We start from the raw sequence: 22,925 nt of genomic DNA, 5'->3' as shown, positions 1-22,925 counted from the left end.
CCAGCCCAGGGCTGCTTCTCCGAGGCCTATGGAACCTCTGCCCTCATCCTCCATTCAGTGCCACTCTCAGGTGGTTGCAATGATGGGAACACTGAGCTTTTGGGTGTCAGCCGTGAGGAATCCCCGGGAAGCCCAAGTCTCAAGCCAAAAACCTTAGAGGAACAGGTTGGCAGTGAGGACACCCCCATAGACAACACCTGCCTTGGTGTCTGAACCCCCTGCAGGCTGGCTGAGCACATGGGCACCAGACCAGTGTCATGCTAACACCTGCCTCCTCCTCACCCTCTCCCGGAGAGTCCTGGAACCAGCTATCCAGGTGTGCAGAGTCACCTGGCGGGGACAGGGAAGGGGAGATGCTCCGTGGAGGAGAACAGGGGGAGCAGCACCTTTGCTCACAGCCTCCTTGTTGCCTCCCAAGGGCAGGGGTCCTGGGCTATCCCCCTGGGGCAAGAAATGTCTCAGGTGCGGGTGGCCCCAGGAAGATGGGGATGCCCCCCTGGGGGGATGGGATGGATCCCCCAGGCAGGGGTTGCACGTGATCAGCCTAGGGGCACGGTGCGGGGTGAGGATGCTCCCCACAAGGCATGGGTCGCACGTGATCACCCTAGGGGCAAGGTGTGATGAGGGTGGCCCCCCGAGGCAGGGGTCCCACCTGATCACCCTAGGGGCAAGGTGTCATGAGGGTGGCCCCCCAAGGCAGGGTTCCCACGTGATCACCCTAGGGGCAAGGTGTGTGGTGAGGATGCTCCCCCGAGGCAGGGGTCACACGTTATCACCCTAGGCGCAAGGTGTGGGGTGAGGATGCTCCCCCCAGGCAGGGGTCACACGTTATCACCCTAGGGGCAAGGTGTGGGGTGAGGATGCTCCCCCCAGGCAGGGGTCACACGTTATCATCCTAGGGGCAAGGTGTGGGGTGAGGATGCTCCCCCCAGGCAGGGGTCACACGTTATCATCCTAGGGGCAAGGTGTGGGGTGAGGATGCTCCCCCCAGGCAGGGGTCACACGTTATCATCCTAGGGGCAAGGTGTGGGGTGAGGATGCTCCCCCCAGGCAGGGGTCACACGTTATCATCCTAGGGGCAAGGTGTGGGGTGAGGATGCTCCCCCCAGGCAGGGGTCCCACGTGATCACCCTAGGGGCAAGGTGTGGGGATGCTCCCCCCAGGCGGGGGTCACACGTTATCATCCTAGGGGCAAGGTGTGGGGTAAGGGTGGCCCCCCCAGGCAGGGGTCACACGTTATCACCCTAGGGGCAAGGTGTGGGGTGAGGATGCTCCCCCCAGGCAGAGGTCACACGTTATCACCCTAGGGGCAAGGTGTGGGGTGAGGATGCTCCCCCCAGGCAGAGGTCACACGTTATCACCCTAGGGGCAAGGTGTGGGGTGAGGATGCTCCCCCGAGGCAGGGGTCACACGTTATCACCCTAGGGGCAAGGTGTGGGGTGAGGATGCTCCCCCGAGGCAGGGTTCCCACGTGATCACCCTAGGGGCAAGGTGTGGGGATGCTCCCCCCAGGCAGGGGTCCCACGTGATCACCCTAGCGGCAAGGTGTGGGGTGAGGATGCTCCCCCCAGGCAGGGGTCCCACGTGATCACCCTAGGGGCAAGGTGTGGGGATGCTCCCCCCAGGCAGGGGTCCCACGTGATCACCCTAGCGGCAAGGTGTGGGGTGAGGATGCTCCCCCCAGGCAGGGGTCCCACGTGATCACCGTAGGGGCAAGGTGTGGGGTGAGGGTGGCCCCCCCAGGCAGGGGTCCCACGTGATCGCCCTGGGGGCCGGCCGGGCTGCTCCCCGCACTGTGCACAGGACCCGGTCTGGAGAGGGCGGCACCCCGGGGAGGCGGGGGGGGCGCACCCCAGCCCCCAGAGCGCAGCGCAGCCGGCTTAGGCAGTAGACAGGAGTAAATGGTCCGCGGCCCCTTTAAGGCAGGCGGCGGCCGGAAGTACTGGCGACTGAGGGCTGTCGCGAGCGCGCCTGCTGCGCATGCTCATTCCTCCCCTCCCCCCAGCCCCTGACTCGGCCGTTCGGAGACGGTAAGGGACGGAGGGCGCCGCGCTACGGGAGCCGGGAGGGGCCAGGCCCGGACGCGGAGTGCGGGGGGGGTCCGGCCGCAGTGGGAGGGGGAGCCCCAGAGCGCGCCGCCGCCGTACGTGCCGCCGCCGGGAGAGGGACGTCGCGCCGCCGCGGGGGGGGAAGGGGGGCTGAGTGGCTGCGTCCGCTCGGCGCCCGCCCGCCTGCCTGGAGCGAGGGGCGGGAGGAGGGGAGGCCACACCCCTTCCCCAGGGGAGCCCCGCCCCTGGCCCCGCGGCGGGGGCGCTGGGGCCCCGACCATCCTTGGGGGGAGGCTTTGGGCCCTCCGACCCCCCCCGGGGGTATCCTAGGTAAAGGGGGCCGGTGACCTCTGACCCTTTCTGACCTTTCGGGGGCTGCCCACCTCTGACCCTTTCTGACCTTTCGGGGCGGGGAGTGGAGCTGGTGGCCTCTGGCACGTGCCCTCCCCACTCGGTTGTCCAAGGCCACAGGTGGCATCTGGGGGAGTTTGTGCTGCCTGAGCCCTGCCCTGCTAGCCGGGGGGGGTGGGGGTGGGGGTGCAATCCTGAAAAAGCTCCTGCCCCCTTCTCCTCTTTCACTACACAAGGTGAAGAGGGGTTCTGGGCTGGCCCTCCAATACCTCCTGCTCCTTCCCAGCCAGCGCGCCATAGGCTGACCCCTTCCCCCACCTGCGCGCGCACGCCGACTAGAGTCAGCGCAGCTCGGGCCCGTTGGGCACCTGACTCTGAAGGTGGCACCTCACTTTCCCCAGTCCCTGTGGGATGATGTTAGGGTGGAGGCTCGCCCCATCTGATCTCAGTGTGAAGGTTTTTGGGGACAGCCAGGTGCCTGTTGTCTACTGGCCTTGCAGGTGTGAAGGGGGCTGGGCATCCTCGGACCATCTGTGTGTTAGATTATTGAGGCCTTGCGGGAGGTGGGGGGGGGCTGGGCCTTTTGAATCCCTAGTGGTTACACCAGACTGGAGAGTGAAAGGTATGTGTATAGGGGGTGCATGTAGCGCTCTGTTCGGCCCAGACATGGGTGTTACCCTTATGACCCTGACTACAGATGGATGAGTGGTGTTTGGCTGGGTGGGTTGAGTCCTGTGTTGTCCTGTTGCTGAAAAGGTGACTGGTCTCGTGGTCTGGGACTCTGACTGGGGATAAAAAGTGTGAATATGTCCTCCCTACCCAGGACAGGTGAAGGTTCTAGCACCATGTTGTCTTAACAGCCAAAGAATGAAAATAATGTGGGGTCTCACCCTCCAAAGCCTGACTACCAAAAGGTGAATATTTTAGGGTTTGTGCACCTCCATATGGAGGGGTGAAGGATGAGACATTTCTAATCCTGTGACCTTGGCTGCAGTGGGATGTGTGAACACTTAATGAGGGAATGTTATGCTGAGTTTCATAAATCCAACCCTAGACGCCAGTAAACATTGGACCCAAGAATATACAGCCTCTGATGTGTAGTAAGTGAACTACAGAGAATTGTATTGTTCCCATGGGACCAAATCTGCCTGTATGTCAGGCACACAAGTTGCGGGAGAATAAATATCAGGTATAGGACTCTGCCATTCCTAGGGCATTTACAGTGCTGAATGGGGACTGCAGTTGCAGTTCAATTGTATGTATGCCAGGTCCAGAAGCAACTGAACTCAGCCCTCTGAGGAGACTTCACTGCAGATTTGTCTTGCCTGAGCCCAAGTGATTCATCTTCCTGGTAACATCTGACACTAGGTGCTTTGATATGCTATGAAGCTCCCAGAGTGCCCTCTTACAGAGACTGTAGATCGGATTCCCCCTAGACACAGACAAGACCCACCTAAGCCAAAGAAATATTGAAAACAAAGGAGAACTGATTTGATAGCTGGATCCTGCCATGTTCTCCTTGATCAATTCTCAGTCGTGCATCCCACGCAGCCACAACCTTACTGGGCCACTTGTCCATTGGCCACATCATGTTTCTATTCCTTGCTTCCTTCCGGGTCGCTTCTCTGCCATGTTTATAGCCATGTTCTGATTGGTCCCAAAACACACTGCAAATCTGAAACAGGATAACTAGTCTTTCTTTCTGAAGCAGGGATGTGTGCTTTTTTTTTTTATGTCGGCGCATAAGCAAATGCTTTCTTGGTAAGTTGTGCCTTACATTTGGACCTAAACAGAGTCAGGCTTAGATTCAGCCTGATCTCATCTGGCAAGGAATGCCACAGCTGGAGGTCTGCCAATGAGAGAACACTGCCTCCAGCAACTCAATAATGTAAACCTGGGTCTCTCTGTGAAGAGGGACAATCAATATGTACACATACATGGAGGCTATTCTATATGGCAGGAGGTGCAGAGGAGAAGGCTCTCACATCAAGGATGGTGAGACTGGGGAAGAGCAGAGAGGAGGCCCGCTAGACAAGATGAGGTAGAGAAATAGACATGGTTTCTGAGACAGACTGGTGCAAATCTGTTGCGGATTTTAAATCCAAGGAGAACAATCTTGAACTGGAGCCTGAATTACTTCAAACAAATTACATAATGTGTTATCCTCTCTCCATGCTTTTTATGCAAGGATAATAATAATAAAAAAAAGCAATTAACTCCTCCAGTAATAAAATTGCATGTATATTTTTCCATGTGAGCTCTAGAGAGTATTCCAGCAAAGCACAACAAATACTCAAGGTGCTTTCAGTAAAACACTCTGAAGATCTTTCAGAGTAACAGCCGTGTTAGTCTGATTATCGTACAGGAGAGTGGGTTTGTGGGGGGGTGGGAAGAAATCCTTGATTTGTGCTGGAAATGGCCCAACTCGATTATCATACACATTGTAAGGAGAGAGGTTATCTAAAGTGATCAATTACCAGCAGGAGAGTTGGGTGGGGGGAGAGAAAACCTTTTGTAGTGGTAAACACCCATTTTTTCATGGTTTGTATGTATAAGAACATCTTCTGTATTTTCCACAGTATGCATCCGATGAAGTGAGCTGTAGCTCACGAAAGCTTATGCTCAAATAAATGGGTTAGTCTCTAAGGTGCCACAAGTCCTCCTTTTCTTTCTGAAGATCTTTACTCCCATCCCTCCTCAACTCATCTTTGACACTAGGATCACAGTCTTACATTTATGCTTGCATGCAGTGGGGAAGGATCTCGCCTGTACATTTTTCTGGTAATAAAAGATTATGGTATCAGGTTGCCTGCTAGGAATCTTGCAACCAAGGAAAGGAGGAAATTAGCCCCATCTTAGAAACCCGTCTCCCAGCGCGCTCATGTCTGCTGCCAAGACCAAGCATGTGGGTTAGTGCTGACCTGGCTGGCACTGATTTTGTAATGTTTGGTTCTTAAACTACACTGTACAGGTAATTCCACTCTGCATTCTGTCTGCTGTTAAAATGTTTGTGAATATGGTACTGTGGGGTTCCTTGTTTTTTGTGTCTCATTGATACCAGATCTAAATGGTCTCAACTGCCTGCTTTGCAAGCTGAGAGGTGTGCTCTCTGGCTTATACATGCCCATCGTCCGAAGCCCATTATCCCCTTCTCTTTCACGGCAGCTGTTGCACTTCAGTTTGCTTCTGCAGCATGGAGTTTTATCAACAACTAGTGCTCCCCTTCACCTGCTCAGAGATTGAGAATCATTCTTCTGTAAGCGTCTCAGCTCCCACCAGTCCAATATCATTTTGTTAACTGTGGCAGGACTGCTGGCGACAGTTGCTCTTCCATTTTGACACCATAGAGCATTCTTGTTCTTCCCATGAGACCAGGGTAAATAGCTGGCTCTGCTTGTCCGCTACAGCACACTTGCCACCCAGCCCTTTGACTGCATGTGAGAGATGGCAAATGCCGAAGTGAGTGTCCCTGTGGGGGATGTGGTGGTTGTACCAAGTGAAGGAAATGAAGGGGAGAACCCGGAAGATACCAAAACCCAAGTGATATTACAGCTACAGCCAGTGCAGCAAGGGTGAGTGATCCATGTCACTTTGCATAGTCTAAAATATTGACACGCATGTGAGTGCACAGGTGTGGGAAGTGGGTATGTTTGCAATGTGGCTAATCTCATGTATGTGATCCAAGGCATGTCAATTTTCAGCATGCTCTTTAAGGGGTACTTCTGAAAGGGTTATACTTTGATTGATTCTGTTCTGCAAGCCTTAGAGGAAAAGAGAAATTATAACTGATTAAAATGTTAACTTCTAACAATGACCTAAAGTAGTTCACGTACATAATAAGGTAGTGACTTTAAGGTTTAACATCTTGGGAATTCTCAAGCTAGAAGCAAGCCCTGGGTGTCTCAGAGGGAAGCTGAGAATCCCTCCCCTTTGCAATGATTAGGAACATAGGAATTGCCACACTAGATCAGATTTGTGGTCAGATCTAGTCCAGTATCCTGTGTGACACTGGTAGTACCAAGTATTTCAGCAGAAGGTGCAAGAAATCTCCATAATGAACAATTACCGAATAACCTGTCCATAGGGGAAGCCTTTTCCTAAACCCAAGCAGAGATTGGTTTATGCCATAAATCTATATCCCTTATTTTGTAACCCTATGCTCTGTAATTGGATTTTCTCATTATCCATAACTAGGTGTCTGATCCTTCTTTGAATCCTGCTAAGATCTCAGATTGAATGTCTTGTAGCCATAAATTCCACAGATTAATTATATGTTGTGTTTTAAAATAAAAAGTTATAATACTTCTGCTTCTAGCCCTATTGGGTCATGAGATGTTCGACCTTAAACTTGTCATTGTTTGAGGACTAAATACTGCTCCCTCTATCTTAGTTTGTTCTATTTGGGGTCACATACTGGGCCCGCCACTATGGTATCTGAGCTTTGGGCCAGTGTAATTATAGGACAGGGGAATTCCACGTTTCCTAGTAATTTGTTGGTTTTTTTTAATGGCTGCTCAGGGATATGAATGTTAAAACAACGCTTGGGGAGATAGATTAATGAGCTGCATGCAGGTGAGCCAGGCAACGGGGCATGATAAATGCAGGATCACATGGAAACTACCACCTATGTGATAATGTAATTATATCGACATACACAAACATCTGTGCCTGCTTTGGCATCCCCTACTGTGAAATATAATAAAGCCAAGGTGCTAAATGTTGGCAGCTACAATAGATGGTAGTGTATTATGGTACCCTACATTGGCAGTCTCTTCCTAGGGACAGATGACTTCCACCAGTTACGTGCCTTTTAATCAATAAATATATTGCAAAAAACGTTTGTACAACATGAACTGGGATTTTACATGCATAAAAATCATAACATTAAAAGTACAGATTTATACAACAAGTAACTCTGTCCCTTTGCCTGTAGGCATGACAACTGAATCTTTCAGTCTGTGATCACAAGGAGGATATACAGTGATGCAAAATGCCACATGTATATCTGAGGTTGTAGGCAAAGGTGCAGTATAAACGTAAGGCAGAGAATTAAGTCTTACTGGTGGAGCAGTGCAGGGGTGGGGAGCGTAGCATTGGTAACAGCTATGCATGTTTCAATCCCTGGTGACTATTACTCATTTTTTATACCTGAACCCCCCCACCCCAAAAAAGTTTGTAAAACAAGATTTTGTCCCTAAGGGACAAGTAAGCAAAAAATGAAATGAGGTTTTTAACCCTGTGCTATGAATCTTAATTTTTCCGTGATTTATATAGTTTGTTTATCGATGGACACTTTTACAACAGGATTTACGAAGAGGGCTCTGAGACCAGTGCCGCTGTGGTGGCTGTAGAAACACATACCATACACAAACTAGAAGAAGGGATTGGTAAGTTTCTCTTTGGTGTGGGCATAAACATGTCTCCTGCAGAATTACTTGCAGTTTGGTTTGCACCTTTAATACACTAGGGTTCTCTCACCACTGGGATCAGCAGTTGGGGATGTTGTTTTCCCCAGGAGCTAGAGTGCATTGTCTTGAGGTGTTCCCACCTGGATCACCAGTGCTATAGTTGCCATTAGGACTCTTGATACTGGGGGTGAAATCCAGTGGGCTCCAGTGAAGTCAATGGCAAAACTTGCATTGGTTTCAGTGGAACCACAAATTTACCTTGAAGGCCTTCTCGGTACACAGAAGCTAGCTGCACAATGTTTGTGTGAATAGTGGATCCCAACAGGAACTGTCTGAGCGTCTATGCCAGTCCCTGTCAAACAGCTGGCTTCTTGCTTTGTATGGATTGATACAGGTTAAGGGTTTGGGTTAAATATAATGAGCTGAGCATGCTGGCTCTGCATTGCTGCCTGCCAGCCCAAGGAGCAAGAGCCTAGGGGGAAAGTTCTCTCAGAACACACAGTGGATCTTGACTCTAGCATTCTGCCCCTTCGATGTGTGTGGATCTCTCATTGACGTCAGTAGAAGATCAGCACCTGCACGGAACAGGTTTTTGGAGCAGAGACCCACTGCTTAGATACTAGAGCAGAACATTGTCCTATGTCTTAAATTTAAACTGAGATTTCCCATGTGACAGGATGTGGTTCTACTTACAGACCCTTGGTGACCTTTCTTTGTGCTTGCATTGGATGCGTTTTGCTAGCGTTGGTGATCAGATTCTGGTTCAGACAGATTCTGCTAATATCTACGTTTTTCTTTGGGTGGTTGCCATTTAGAAGGAAGTTACCTGCTGCAGGAGAATGGACCCTTTACCTGCATTGGCTTTATGAGGCTGGGAAGGATAAGAGGTGTATTGCTGAATTAGGAAGTGTCCTACTCATGAAACTGGACTGTCACACCTCTACCTTTGGGGTTTGAGCTCCCAATAATGAAAATCTCATGTTATCCATACTTCTGCCTGCAGACCCCAGCACCATTGAAACCAACGATGAAATTGAGATTGCCTACCCCATCACCTGTGGGGAGAGCAAAGCCATCCTTCTCTGGAAGAAGTTTGTCTGTCCAGGAATTAACGTCAAGTGCGTCAAGGTAACTTGTTTGCCATAGAGTAGCCCGATTTCCTTGGCCAGATCCCCTCTCTGAAGCTGGGACTGTGGCAGGTCGTTTTCTTTCTTCCAGTGTATTTTCTTTCTCTCTCTCTCTCTCTCTCTCTCAATTTCATCTGTCTCTCTACACTGGAGTTTGTTAAATTTGCGTTGGCAGCATGCAGGGCCCCAAACATGGGAGTTGGTTTTGTCTCTGTAAGAGGCAAGGCTACGAGCAGATTCTCAGGGAGAATCTCAGGGTGGAAGGTTCTCAGCCCCCTTGTCTTTCTGGGTTGCTGTTGATCCCTGTTTAAAGTCCTGCTTTTTCTTTCTTTTCTTCCATCACACTCCCTTGGAGCCATGTTGTGATGGTTTCTAGGGGTGCCCAGGACTGTGTGTGTGAGAGAGACTTGCTGGTGCTTAACTGGGCGTCCGCTCCCTGATACCAGGAGTCTGTTAGCCGCCCAAACAATCTCCTCAGGCCTCTGCCAGCCCTCACTTTGCCTTGCAGGTTAACAATAGGTGTATCTGAGCCGCTCTGAAACCATGCCCTGTAGTATCCAGCCCTTGTCTATGGATACTCACAGAAAATACCAGGTAAGCTGTCCCCAAAGGAAGAGGGCTCACACCAGTTTGATTCAGCTGTGGGTCAGCTCCAATATAACATCACAGCACTGAGATATATTTATAGAGAAAATAGTCAATGTGTTTTCAAAGGCTGAGATTTAAGAGACAGTGAGTAAGGATAATGGAAACAGAAATAATTACATATAAAACAAAATAATAAAACACAGTCTGGGTCTATGCTTGTTAATGTAGACCTTTCCTATATAATCAAGTAGATTAACCCCCAAAGGGTCAGTCTTCTGCAGAGTTAGCTATCCTAAGACAAACCAGGATCCAAATATTCAAGAAGCCCTCTCTGCCAGGGGTTTTCCTTAGTGACTGGATAACAAAAAGTCTTTTGCCTCTCCTTATATTTCCCAAAATTCATTGTTTTTGCCCCAGAATCAGGTTCCTTTCCTCGTGTGCTGGCTCCAAGTTGCCTTCACATCCCTATATTGACTCCATATGCAAAACATGCTTCCACTGTCTTGTCTTATGACGCTTAATTTACATATGGACCTAGGCAGACAGGCGAATATATACCCTTTTGTCTGGCAAAACCTGTTTGTCAACACTGCCTGGGACAAAGGCTCTAAAACATATTTTAGGTACATATACACAACTTCTATATATGATCAGTACATATATCTCACAGTGCTGATGAGGATCAGTATGTCATAAGCTTTTATTAGAGACCTCACATGACCCTTTTGGGATAAATACTCTGAAATTGTGTGTGTTAGGTATAGTAAGGTGGTCAGGTCTGATAGGCGTTGCTGTTACAGAACAGTGGACCCTTTGCCACCTTGCATTGAAGGGTTCTTAGGGTCATTGGGGAATATTCCTGAAGTAGTGCAGGCCCCACTCAAGCATTCCATTCGTGACATGCTGGCTGGGGAAAGGGAATCCTGCTGTCGGGTCCCCCAGCTGGCAGTGTGATAAGCTTCTAAGGTTAATGCCAGTGTGTGCTTCTGTATGTTCAGACAAGTCATGCAGGCCAGAAACACTGAGTGCAGAGCTCTGGGGTTCCTGCAGCTGATGTGCACTTTGTGGCTTCAGTGTTTTACAGCTTGGCTTTTAGGAGGGCATATCTCAGTTATTGGTGGGAGGTAAAGTTGAGGGTATTTCCCAAGCAAAATGCTCATGCCACACGGATGGTGTAGTGTCATTTGACACACGGAGCTAATTCAGCCTAGTAAAAATAAGATGTGTACATCACTTTAAACTTTAAAGTATTTAATTAAGGGAGTTAAAGGATTAGAAGTATGATTTAAGCATGGCTAAAAGGGTAATTTTTAAAAAAGTTCTTTTAAAGCACTCGTCACTTTATAACTAGGAGGATGATGGAATTAATGGAAGCAGATGAGAAGATGGGTTAAAAGCCAAACAAACGATTAAATCAGCTTTTATTTACACTGACCATTTTAGTGTTTCAATTTGCATGTTGAATAGATACCTTAATTTTAAAGAGAGGCCAGTCCCCTGATTCCAAACTCTGAATCCAGATCCAAGTTGGTTTGGATCTTTATTATAGGTAGATCCAAATCTAAATGTTCTTGAACTTGGGGTGTAAACTTTTCCAAAGTTCCAGGTGTTTAGGTTTGTTGTTCTGATACAGGCCATTACAGAGAGAGACTTCTGCTACAAACTCAGATCTAAACCTATGTCTGCATCTGAAGTTTGTTTATAGAGCTTTGGTTGTGGCTCATCTCTCAAATATATTGTTAGTTATTAACCCAACACTGCGTCATTGAATTAAATGGTATTACTTTCATTGACTTCAGTGGGAGTAAGGACAGGCCGTATTACAATACAGCATATGCCAAACCAAATGCTTTGTTGCATGCAACCCAGAAAAGTCAATGAGTTAGCCCCAGGTGTATGTCAGTGCACAATATGACCGACATCTGAGTTCTCTGATTTTGGTATGAAGGGTTATGTTGTTCAATCTAGCAGAGAAAGGTTTAACATGATCCAATGGCTGGAAGTTGAAGCTAGACAAATTCATAGTGGAAATAAGGTGTAAATGTTCAAGAGGGAGGGTAATAAGCCATTGGAACAATTTACCAAAGGTTATGGTGGATTCTTCATCACTGTCAATTTTTTAAAATCAAGATTGGATGTTTTTCTAAAAGCTCTGCTCTAGGAATTATTTTGGGGAAGTTGTATGGCCTGCATTAGACAAGAATTCAGACTAGATGATCACATTCATCCATTCTGGCCATGGAATCTGTGAACCTGTGAGTAAATGGGAGCAACTACCACTGACTTCAAAGGTAATTGCACCTGTTTATGGTAGGAATTTTGTTCATGGACTGTAAAGCTACCTTTAAGGCAGCACTGAAAAGTGCTAGGGAAAGTGCTTTCGGCTTGATCTGCTTGGACCACCTGCTGAAAAGTCATAGAACATCCCTGTAAATGTGCTGGATTGTGTTTTACATATTTGTATCAAATCACATGCATCAGGATGTAAAATGATCTCCTGGAAGGGGTTCAGGAAGGAACTGCTCTCAATAACCACCTACTGTTACCTTGCCGGTTAAGTGTGTTTTTGGGAGGTTGCAGTCTCCTTCAACTGAAGCTACTGCTAGAACATAAGAACGGCCATACTGGGTCAGACCAAAGGTCCATCCAGCCCAGTATCCTGTCTACTGACAGTGGCCAATGCCGGGCGCCCCAGAGGGAGAGAACTTAACAGGTAATGATCTAGTGATCTCTCTTCTGCCATCCATCTCCACCCTCTGACAAACAGAGGCTAGGGACACCATTCCTTACCCATCCTGGCTAATAGCCATTAATGGAGTTAACCTCCATGAATTTATCCAGTTCTCTTTTAAACCCTGTTATAGTCCTAGCCTTCACAACCTCCTCAGGCAAGGAGTTCTGCAGGTTGACTGTGTGCTGAGTGAAGAAGAACTTCCTTTTATTTGTTTTAAACCTGCCACCCATTAATATCATTTGGTGGCCCCTAGTTCTTATATTATGGGAACAAATAAATAACTTTTCCTTATTCACTTTCTCCACACCACTCATGATTTTATAGATCTCTATCATATCCCCCCTTAGTCTCCTCTTTTCCAAGCTGAAAAGTCCTAGCCTCTTTAATTACTCATCATATGGGACCCGTTCCAAACCCCTAATCATTTTAGTTGCCCTTTTCTGAACCTTTTCTAATGCCAGTATATCTTTTTTGAGATGAGGGGACCACATCTGTATGCAGTATTCAAGATGTGGGCATACCATGGATTTATACAACAGCAATAAGATATTCTCCTCTTATTCTCTATCCCTTTTTTAATGATTCCTAACATCCCGTTTGCTTTTTTGACTGCTGCTGCACACTGTGTGGATGTCTTCAGAGAACTATCCATGATGACTCCAAGATCTGTCTCCTGATTAGCTGTAGCTAAATTAGCCCCTGTCATATTGTGTGTATAATTGGGGTTATTTTTTCCAATGTGCATTACTTTCCATTTATCCACATTAAATTTAATTTGCCATTTTTTGCCCAATCACTTAGTTTTGTGAGATCTTCTTGAAGTTCTTCACAGTCTGCTCTGGTCTTAACTATCTTGAGCAGTTTAATATCGTCTGCAAACTTTGCCACCTCACTGTTTACCCCTTTCTCCAGATCATATATGAATAAGTTGAATAGGATTGGTCCTAGGACTGACCCTTGGGGAACACCACTAGTTACCCCTCTCCATTCTGAAAATTTACCATTTATTCCTACCCTTTGTTCCCTGTCTTTTAACCAGTTCTCAATCCATGAAAGGGTCTTCCCTCTTATCCGATGACAACTTAATTTATGTAAGAGCCTTTGGTGAGGGACCTTGTCAAAGGCTTTCTGGAAATCAAAGTATGCTATGTCCACTGGATCCCCCTTGTCCACATGTTTGTTGACCCCCTCAAAGAACTCTTAATAGATTAGTAAGACATGATCTCCCTTTACAGAAACCATGTTGACTTTTGAGCAACAATTCATGCTCTTCTATGTGTCTGACAATTTTATTCTTCACTATTATTTCAACTAATTTGCCCGGTACTGACGTTCGACTTACCAGTCTGTAATTGCCAGGATCACCTCTAGAGCCCTTCTTAAATATTGGTGTTACATTAGCTATCTTCCAGTCATTGGGTACAGTAACTGATTTAAAGGACAGGTTACAAACCATAGTTAATAGTTCTGCAATTTCACATTTGAGTTCTTTCAGAGCTCTTGGGTGAATGCCATCTGGTCCCGGTGACTTGTTACTGTTAAGTTTCTCAGTTAATTCCAAAACCTCCTCTAGTGATACTTCAATCTGTGACAATTCCCCAGATTTGTCACCTACAAAAGACGGCTCAGGTTTGGGAATCTCCCTAACGTCCTCAGCCATGAAGACTGAAGTAAAGAATTCATTTAGTTTCTCTGTGATGACTTTATCGTCTTTAAGTGCTCCTCTTGTATCTCGATCGTCAAGGGCCCCACTGGTTGTTTAGCAGGCTTCCTGCTTCTGATGTGCTTAAAAAACATTTTGTTTATTACTTTTTGAATTTTTGGCAAGCTGTTCTTCAAACTCCTTTTTGGCTTTTCTTATTACATTTTTACATTTAATTTGGCAGTGTTTATGCTCCTTTCTATTTACCTCACTAGGATTTGACTTCCACTTTTAAAAGATGCTAGAGACAAGATATTGGGCTAGAAGAATAACAGCCATGTTAGTCTGTATTCGCAAAAAGAAAAGGAGTACTTGTGGCACCTTAGAGACTAACCAATTTATTTGAGCATAAGCTTTCGTGAGCTACAGCTCACGTGTAGCTCAACTGTAGCTCACGAAAGCTTATGCTCAAATAAATTGGTTAGTCTCTAAGGTGCCACAAGTACTCCTTTTCTTTTTGGGCTAGAAGAACTGACTAATGGTTTCTGGTTGTGGAGTGTGCTAATTTAAAGTAATGTTCCCTCCTGGTTTTGTTGATCTGTCTTTCTGCCTGGCTGAATTCTTTGTTGTTGTTTTTTTTAGTTTAATGACCAGTTGATCAGCCCTAAGCACTTTGTTCACTTGGCTGGCAAGTCTACCCTGAAGGACTGGAAGAGAGCCATTCGCCTTGGAGGAATCATGTTGAGGTAGGACTGTCCACCATTGTAGCCAGCTTCAGTACTTCCCCAGTGCAGCAACAGAATCTTTTGCAGACATTTCATCTGCCTCTGTGTCTTCAATACATGCCAGTTAAATCTCTTACCGAGAAAAAGTGGATGGAACAGCAGATCACTTTTAATATGGATGGCCAGCAGCCTGCAGGACCTTTATGGTGAAATCCTAGCCCCACTGAAGTCAATTGGAGTTTTGTCATTACTTCACTGGCATCAGGATTTCACTTTACATCCCAGAACTAATGTGGTGAACATATACAGTTAGGGTTGCATGGTATTTAATGGGGCATAAGGGTACTGTCACAGGGCCAGAACCATGTATACAAAGTTGGGGAATGGAGACATGAGGACCACTGTTTTTCAATTAAGATCTTCTGGGGGACTCGTGGAAGGGAGATGGGTTTCTTGTTCTTCTTCCTCCCCATGCAGTCATAGTTGTCCCTCTGACCTGTTGGTTTCTTCAGGCTGAGATCCAAGCTGAGTTCATTGCATAGTTCTCTCCCCATTCTGTGCACAGGAAGATGATGGACTCTGGGCAAATCGACTTCTACCAGCATGACAAGGTTTGCACCAACACCTGTCGAAGCACCAAATTTGATCTCCTGATCAGCAGTGCCAGAGCACCGGTGCCGGGGCAACAAACAAGTGTGGTGCAGACTCCCACATCAGCTGATGGTAGGGGACAGAAAGACAGCTAGAAATGCCATGTGTTACCCTGTAGCACTTCCCTCCTCCCTCCTGCCTCTTGCTCACTGAGACTGTCCAGTTATCTCTGTTTGCTTTCTGTGTGCAATGTCCTAATGCAGTGCACCACCACCTCTCTCCTAGTGCAGTCCCACATCTCAGATTACTTTTTACTTGCACCCAAGTTGCTTCAAAAGATTCCTGGGAGGGGTGAAGCTTCCTGTTGAGTCTGCTGGGAGTGGGGATCAGTGGGATCTAGCAACGAACTGTACACTGTAAGGTTCAGGGTCGGGAGCAGCCGGCGATGCACTGGTGGTGGATGTAGACAGCTGTGGGACCCAGCGGAAAACTGCTGGTAACCGACCTCTTGGCAATCTCTGTTCTAAAGTGCTTGGGTGTGGAACACAAAACAGCACATGAAAAAACAGTTGAAAGAGACCCGCTTGCAGTGGTTTTCCTGATGCATGTCCTATTTGCAGGCCTATTAGAGGGTCATGTGAAAAGGAGTATACTGGATTTCTGGTGGCTCAGACATGTATTGGATGGGCCTTTTTACTCTGAAAAATAAACAAATGGAACATTTAAAACCCCAGCCAGCTGGGATCTGGCTCCCACTTCTACCTCTGGCAGCATATGTCCACCTGTAGTCTTACTGGTTTGTCCTGTTTTCCACATGCTGTAGTTGGTAACCCTACACCTTGACTTTTGGTATCATTTACCGACATGGTGCATGGCTTCTGCATTGGTGCTGCCATTTCAGGCTGGTACTCAGAATAAAAATGAAAAACAAGAGTCCTTCCAAGTTTAATGTTATTTAAAAAGTCAATGAATCAATTACTCTGGGTGAAGACTTTGAATGACGAATAGCATTTTAACTAAGAATGCTGAAATAAGGCTGATCAAATCTCATACTTCGGGGCATAAGCCAATCTTTTGCAGAGGTGAGGAAGGAGATTTCCTCCCCATTGTACATTATCATACCATTGGTTAGGTTACTTTCCTCTAAGTCTGAAGTGACAGCCAGTGTATGAGGTATGATGCCAGTCGTGATAGACCAGTGCTCTGATCAGATATGGAGAGTCCTATGTTCCCAATGTGACAAGGCAGGGAAATGACTGACCAATTTGCTCCTTAAGTTCCCTCCTTTATTCTGATCCCTTCTGCTACTTTTACACCAGGATGGGTCTCTGGTTAACTCTATGGACAGGGAGCAGCTTTCCATCCACAAACCCTAGTGCATTTCATAGATATGGTTCCACTGACAACAAACAGGATCGGCTTTTAGCTAGTTTGGTTTATAGATACAAATAGCCTGACAGAGAGTGAAAAACACTGGGGGAGTGGAAAGTAAAGCTGCTGATTGGAGCATGAAATTCCTGGTGCTGCCTAGAGAGCTGAAGCTTCCTCTTCTGGATCCTTTTGCAGGGAGCATCACCCAAATTGCATTGTCCGAGGAGAGCATGGAGGAGGGGATTGAATGGAACTCTGCTCTGACGGCTGCTGTCACCATGGCCACTGAGGAGGGCATCAAGAAGGACACAGAGGAGATTTCGGGTAAGTTCATAATGTCTGTTGGCTCTTCACCACTCGTCCAAATTTTCGGAGTGAATTTAAGGCTGATGAAAGGTTCTAGATTTACAGCCTGGGAGACTAACGTCCTCAGAACAGGTCTGACCTAGGCAGCAGTAGTGCAAGTTTCCCCTCTCCCCTGCAAACACACACGGTGCCCACTATTGTGAGTAAGGGGTGAGTTCAGTCTCTAAAGCCCATTCAGTCCTTGGCCTCTCTGCTGAGATGACCAAGCAGGTCAGTTAGTGCCTGTTATGACATGGTAACTCTTTATGAAATAGACACTGGCCTATCAGGAACTGGGCAGAGACCACCCACACATTTTCCAAAGGCCAGTGAACAACTTCAGAGCAAAAAGAAAAGGAGGACTTGTGGCACCTTAGAGACTAACCAATGTATTCGAGCATAAGCTTTCGTGAGCTACAGCTCACTTCATCGGATGCATCGGCTCACGAAAGCTCATGCTCAGATAAATTTGTTAGTCTCTAAGGTGCCACAAGTCCTCCTTTTCTTTTTGCGAATACAGACTAACACGGCTGTTACTCTGAAACTTCATAGTAGTGCCACGTTCAGTCCCTATTCGGCTATGGCTGGATTCAAACTACTGACCTAGAGGCAAAGCCCTCCATAGCATATTACCAGTTCTCTGAGCCATCCACTTTCTCCCTGCGCTATTGTTACAGGTGCTTCACTGGCCCTCCTGATACCTGTCCAGAAGCTTAGGCAGAGTTCCCCAAGCCAGCAGGTGAAGACCATAGACACTGTATCTTGTGCAGACAGGCAGAGGTAGTGAAGTACTGTTCTAAAAGTCGTAAGCTGTATGAAAGTCCTCACTAGTGATGTTTACTTCCCAGATCCATTTTTTTTGTTTGTTTTTTGTTTTTTGCATGTCATGTCCACCCTGATGGCCAGATTAGAAGCCGGCTTCCAAAGTTACTGCTGCATGACAGCGCGCTGCTCTTGGAACGGTTTTAATGTAGCCTTGCGGGAAAATGCCAAATGCTTGTACGTGTCGAATTCTTCTCCCTCCTGTCTCTTCCTGTGCCAGAGGACACGCTGATGTTCTGGAAAGGAATAGCCGACGTGGGGCTGATGGAAGAGGTCGTCTGCAACATCCAGAAAGAAATAGAAGAGGTGCTGAAAGGTGTCCAGCAGAGGCTCGGCCAATCTCCCTTCCAGATCACAGGTGGGTGGGAGGCCAGCCGCCTCTGTGTTGATATTAAAGGATTACTGAAAAAGTGGTTATGGCCAGAGACGGGAAGGGAAAACTGGCCCTTTCCTACTCACAAAATCCTCTCCTGGAGTCAAATTCTCTTTTTAGTTACACCCATGATTTTTTATTTATTGTTTTTAATTCACCTTTGGACAGATAGATGACAGTTTCAGAAAGTTGTATGTAATGGAAAAACTTGTGCAACCTTCGCTATTGCTGGAGAGCTAATGACACTGCCAGCATTACGGGCAGAAAAACTGTAGGGGGTGGTCTAACATATACAGATGATACTTTAATGTGAAGCGATTCAGAGCTGCTTGAGTGACAGGTCTTTCTTTTGATATGAACAGAGTTGTGCCATCATTGGATGTCCACGGGGTTGGGAATGCCCTCTTCAGCCAGCACTCCTGGAATTGCACTCTGGAAAAATGAAGAACTTTTAATAGAAAGCACTAGAGGATTTTAGGCATAATAAATAAATCTCATCTGCCTGGCTCCTTGACTGGAAGTTTAGGCTGTCTAAGGAATTTTAGGCACTCACCCATGTGGGGTTTTCTTGCAGATGCTGCAGTCCTGAATAATGTGGCCCACACTTTTGGCCTGATGGACACAGTCAAGAAAGTTTTGGACAACAGGAAAAGCCAAACAGAGCAGGGAGAAGAGCAGTTTCTTTATACTTTAGCAGGTATGGTCAATGCCTGGGAAATATTTGTTAATGAAACCTGGTGTCCCATCACAACTCTCTAGAGCTGATGTGACTCATGCACTTTCCTATTTGACTTTGAGTGCAAAGCAATATGTTGCTCCCTTTATTTAAAACCTAAATTTGCCTTTTTTTCCATATACCAACATGCAACTAGTGTGTTATCCTGTGTCACTGGAAATTATTGACATATTACATCATGAAACACGTGCACTTGAATCTCCATCCATTCTAGGGATCAAGTAGGAATCCCCCAAAGTCCCTTGTGTTAGGGAGTGTGTAGTATAAGGTATGCCCACTGCTGAGGGAAGGATACTGGCCTTGCTGGACTTCTGGTCTGCTCCACAATGGCTGATGCTGCTTCTTATTTTCAGTTATATCCCCCAAAGATCCTTATCTGAGCTATGTTTGTGCTGGAGACCCATCTTCAGGAGTGGCCTTGGGACTCCCAGTCCCTGCGACAGCTCGTGAATGCCATCCATCCTGAGATGGCACCCAACCAAGCTCAGAAGATAGCTCTCACTGCCACGCTTTCTCCTAGCTGGAACAGGCATGTGCAGCAATGGCATCCATCTTCTCGGCAGTGAAAACAAGACTGTGAGCAGATAAGTAGAGGTAGAAAACCACTCCAGAATTAGGAGACAAGGGGAATCCCAAGGACCTTGGTCCTTAATTCTCCATTGCATTGCACCTTGTGCAGCCATTTACACAAATGCAACGTGGGTGTAAAACGTGTAAAAAGCTACCTGATCAGAAAGGCAGTGTTCTGCCTCCACTCTGCACGGGTGTGAATGGTTGCTGAAGCTGCAGGGCCATTGTCAGTCTGGCCCCTGGTCTTGAACAAAGTTTTGTCTGAAGCGGATTGAGGAGAAACACCTTATTGGACATCTGAGATGCCCCGCTGCAAAATAAATAATATGTGGGACCAGATGTTGCTGATTTTATGGAGCTCCTTTAAATATCTCCCTCTGTTTTCAGTGACTCAAGCTTTATCTGAATATGCTGTATTGTCATTCTTCTGGCAGACCTGGAACGCCAGCTGGAGGAGCAGAAGAAGCTCGCCAGGGATCAGAAGATGAAGTCTCAGACGATCCAGAACGTGGTGCTGATGCCAGTCAGTGCTCCGAAACCCCCTAAGAGACCTCGTCTGCAGCGCCCGGCCTCAGCCACAGTCTTGAGTCCCTCCACCCCTGTCCAGCAGCCTCAGTTCACAGTCATCTCACCCATTGCCATCGCACCTATGGGACAGCAATTCTCAGTGGGCAACATTCCGGTGGCAACCATCAGCCAGGGATCCAGCCCAGTGACTCTCCACACCTTGCCATCCTCACAGCTCTTCCGATATGCCACCGTGGTGTCTTCCTCCAAGTCCAGTTCATCTGACACTGTGACCCTTCATCCGTCCTCCAGCTTGGCCCTGCTGAGCTCAGCCGCTATGCAGGACAGCAGTGGCCTGGCTAATGTGGCCGCAGTGGTGAACCCTGTGGAACTGGTGGCCATGGAGTCTGGCCTGACGTCTACCATCCAAGCTGTTGAGGGTACCTCAGAAGACGGACAGACCATCATAGAGATAGACCCAGCACCAGATCCTGAAGCAGAGGCTGAGGAATCGGAGGGCAAAGCTGTGATTCTGGAAACTGAGCTGAGGACAGAGGAGAAAATGGTGGCAGATGTTGAGGACCATCAGCATCAGGTGCACAATGTAGAGATCGTTGTCTTGGAGGATTAGCAAGGAAGGCAAATCTCATTGGTGGGATGGGTTGTTGGGTTTTTTTTTTTCTTCTTGGTTAAACTTTTTCATTTTGACAGTCATCCTGTTCGTTGCCATGGATCTTTTTCATTTTTACAGTCCAAAAATGGAAGAAGCTGGAGAAACACGGAGAGGCCCAAGAAAAGGCTCCATCTCATGGAGTGATGGACAAAATCAACTGTTTCTGCAGGGAGGAAGGAGAAGTGATTCTGCAGACCAGAAGGGGAGAGCCCCTCTCCTTCCTGAGAGTGCTCAGTGATACAGCCCATATTCTCGTTTTTGCCCAGGCCTGATCATTGCTAGGACTGTTTTAGTTGAGAGAGACTCTCTGGCCAGTAACTGGAGCATTGATCTTACTGCTGGAAGGGGTTGATGGTTGCTTTGGGGGAAACAGGTACCTCATTTTTATTTTTTCCCAGGGAAGGGAATTCTGTCCAACTCCTCATTATCAACTATGCTGGTATTTTGCTTTTGGCAAGGAAGCAGCAACCCTGACTGAGTGTTCATTGTCCCCTTTCCCACACCCTGTGGTTTTTTTGTTTCTTCTGTTTTTTTGCTTTGCTCTCCCTTTCCCTTTCCAGATCTGCTGGCTGCTAAAGTGCTTAAGCTGCTTTTGGGTTCTGTCACCCAAATCCTGCTTCTTCCCTTCCTGGCCTTCTCCCTCCCAGGCCTTGTAAGTTTCTTTGCCGCAGGACACTGTTACAAGACACTGATCGCTTAAGCCTGGTGCATAAAGGAGAAGAATCAACCCATTGGTAAAAACACAGCCCTCCCTTTAGCATAGCGCTGACCTCCTGGATGTATAAAGCGTGTGTTGTGCTGTTGCTTCCTGGGAGAGCTGGACTCCATGGGGCAGGAGCCCCATCTGTTTATGCCGCACGCTGGAAACTGTACTTGCTAGTTGCTACATGTTGGTGTGTGAGGTTTTTTTTTCCCTTAATCTATTTGCAGGATTAGAACTGGCATATTATTTTAGCATTGTGACTGCCTCAGCATCCCCCTTCCCCCCACCACTTCGGGGGGGGGGCTCTTTTTGTTTCTTTGTGGAGAGAGGAAGGGAAGGAGGGAATCTATTTTTAATTCAGCTGTTGAATTGTGGGGAATTGGGAGGGCTGGGGGAAATCTGCTTGGTTGAAATATATTAAGCAAAACAGTAACAACAGAAATAGACCCGGAGGGGGAGGGAAAGGAGGAGGTGTGTGGTTATTTTATTTTATTTTTTAATTTTTTTTTTGCATTAAAAGGAAAAATCTAAATGCATCTAGATTATTAATGGAAAGGACTACAGTGAATTTGTTGTTTGTATTTTAATAGCACCTCAATCCAGATTGGGGCCCTGTTTTGCAAGGCACTGCACCAGCACATAGGAAATAGTCCATGACGTGTAGCACTTACACTGTAAACAAAGGATGAGAGAAAGGAAATATTATTTATTAGAGACAGACATTAAAGGCCTGATTTTTCCACTCGACTGTAGCTTGTCACTGGGTAAAGGGGGCGTATCATGCTAGGTTGGTAGCATTTTACAACCACCCTGTATGGCTATAAATAACATAAGGTGCAAGGCAGGAGAATTGGGCCCTTTGACTTGCCCCTGTTTGCACAGGTAGTCTTAGGCAGAGCTGGTAATTGAACCCAGATCTCTTGAGTCCCAGACCACAGCTTGAACCACCAGATCATCTTGTCACAGTTTCAGGGTTAACCCTGCACCTCCCCCCCCAGGTCTTCCTCGAGGGCACCCTCTTACAGGTTTCTGGCTTCCCAGCTATTACCTCTCTCAGACAGAGACCCAGTCTCTCTTCCTCCATATCTGGGGGTTTAGGCTTGCAGTCTGTCTGCACTTCACTGTGTTTTCCCCAGCAGGGCTGACCAGAGGCCAGCACCTGTGATTAAGCAGGGGGTTGGACTAGATGACCTCCTGAGGTCCCTTCCAACCCTGATATTCTATATTCTGTGAATCTTTCCCCCGGGGCTACAACAGTGTATACCAGTTAATAGCCAGCCGTCACAAAGCAAAATACATTTATTCTGAGGGAGAAAGCATCGCGGAGAAAACACACAAAAAAAACCAAAAGTTCCTAACCACATGCTAAAATCTCACCAGAGGTCACCGATCCATTTTATTGGGCCCTACCAAGCCAAAGTCCTTCCAATCCTTCTGCAAGATGTGCTCCCCCCCTGCCCCCAGACAAAAGCTCCTGTCCATTTTCTGAATCAAAAAGAAGGTCCTGTTGTGCCAGTTTAAACTCAACCTTTTTATACCAAAAGCTCTTCCTTTGTTGGCTGCTGGAAAACCCACTTTTAACCAGTCCATACCAACTACCCCAGAGCATGG

The 22,925-nt window shown here is 47.2% G+C and overlaps 1 protein-coding gene across 5 annotated transcripts; it reads left to right on the top strand.

Moving 5' to 3' along the window:
* The first annotated feature begins 1,995 nt into the window (after positions 1–1,995).
* Positions 1,996–22,056, top strand: GMEB1 (glucocorticoid modulatory element binding protein 1). 5 transcript variants are annotated; one of them, XM_077837709.1, is made up of 10 exons: positions 1,996–2,030; positions 5,807–5,971; positions 7,674–7,786; positions 8,811–8,935; positions 14,541–14,644; positions 15,189–15,346; positions 16,781–16,909; positions 17,973–18,110; positions 18,700–18,822; positions 19,866–22,056. In XM_077837709.1, exons 2-10 carry the CDS (start codon positions 5,844–5,846, stop codon positions 20,567–20,569), a joined length of 1,722 nt encoding a protein of 573 aa, XP_077693835.1. In that variant the 5' UTR covers positions 1,996–2,030; positions 5,807–5,843; the 3' UTR covers positions 20,570–22,056. The 5 variants fall into 5 exon arrangements, with proteins under 5 accessions (XP_077693835.1, XP_077693836.1, XP_077693837.1 ...); XM_077837710.1 differs by lacking the exon at positions 1,996–2,030 and adding an exon at positions 2,356–2,378; XM_077837711.1 differs by lacking the exon at positions 1,996–2,030 and having other exon boundaries at positions 4,825–5,971; positions 7,704–7,786.
* Positions 22,057–22,925: the final 869 nt, after the last annotated feature.

Source organism: Eretmochelys imbricata, chromosome 19 (assembly GCF_965152235.1).
Source record: "Eretmochelys imbricata isolate rEreImb1 chromosome 19, rEreImb1.hap1, whole genome shotgun sequence".
In the NCBI taxonomy this organism is placed as follows: Eukaryota; Metazoa; Chordata; order Testudines; family Cheloniidae; genus Eretmochelys; species Eretmochelys imbricata.
The sequence above is the reverse complement of the archived record's forward strand: the minus strand, read 5'-3'. Positions and strand labels throughout refer to the sequence as shown.

Bases quoted from the DNA above. Each gene is read 5' to 3' on its own strand.
- GMEB1 (XM_077837709.1), top strand. From the start codon at position 5,844: ATGGCAAATGCCGAAGTGAGTGTCCCTGTGGGGGATGTGGTGGTTGTA. The intron at 8,936-14,540 runs GTAACTTGTTTG...TGTTTTTTTTAG, and splicing joins TTAACGTCAAGTGCGTCAAG to TTTAATGACCAGTTGATCAG. The intron at 18,111-18,699 runs GTGGGTGGGAGG...GTTTTCTTGCAG, and splicing joins ATCTCCCTTCCAGATCACAG to ATGCTGCAGTCCTGAATAAT.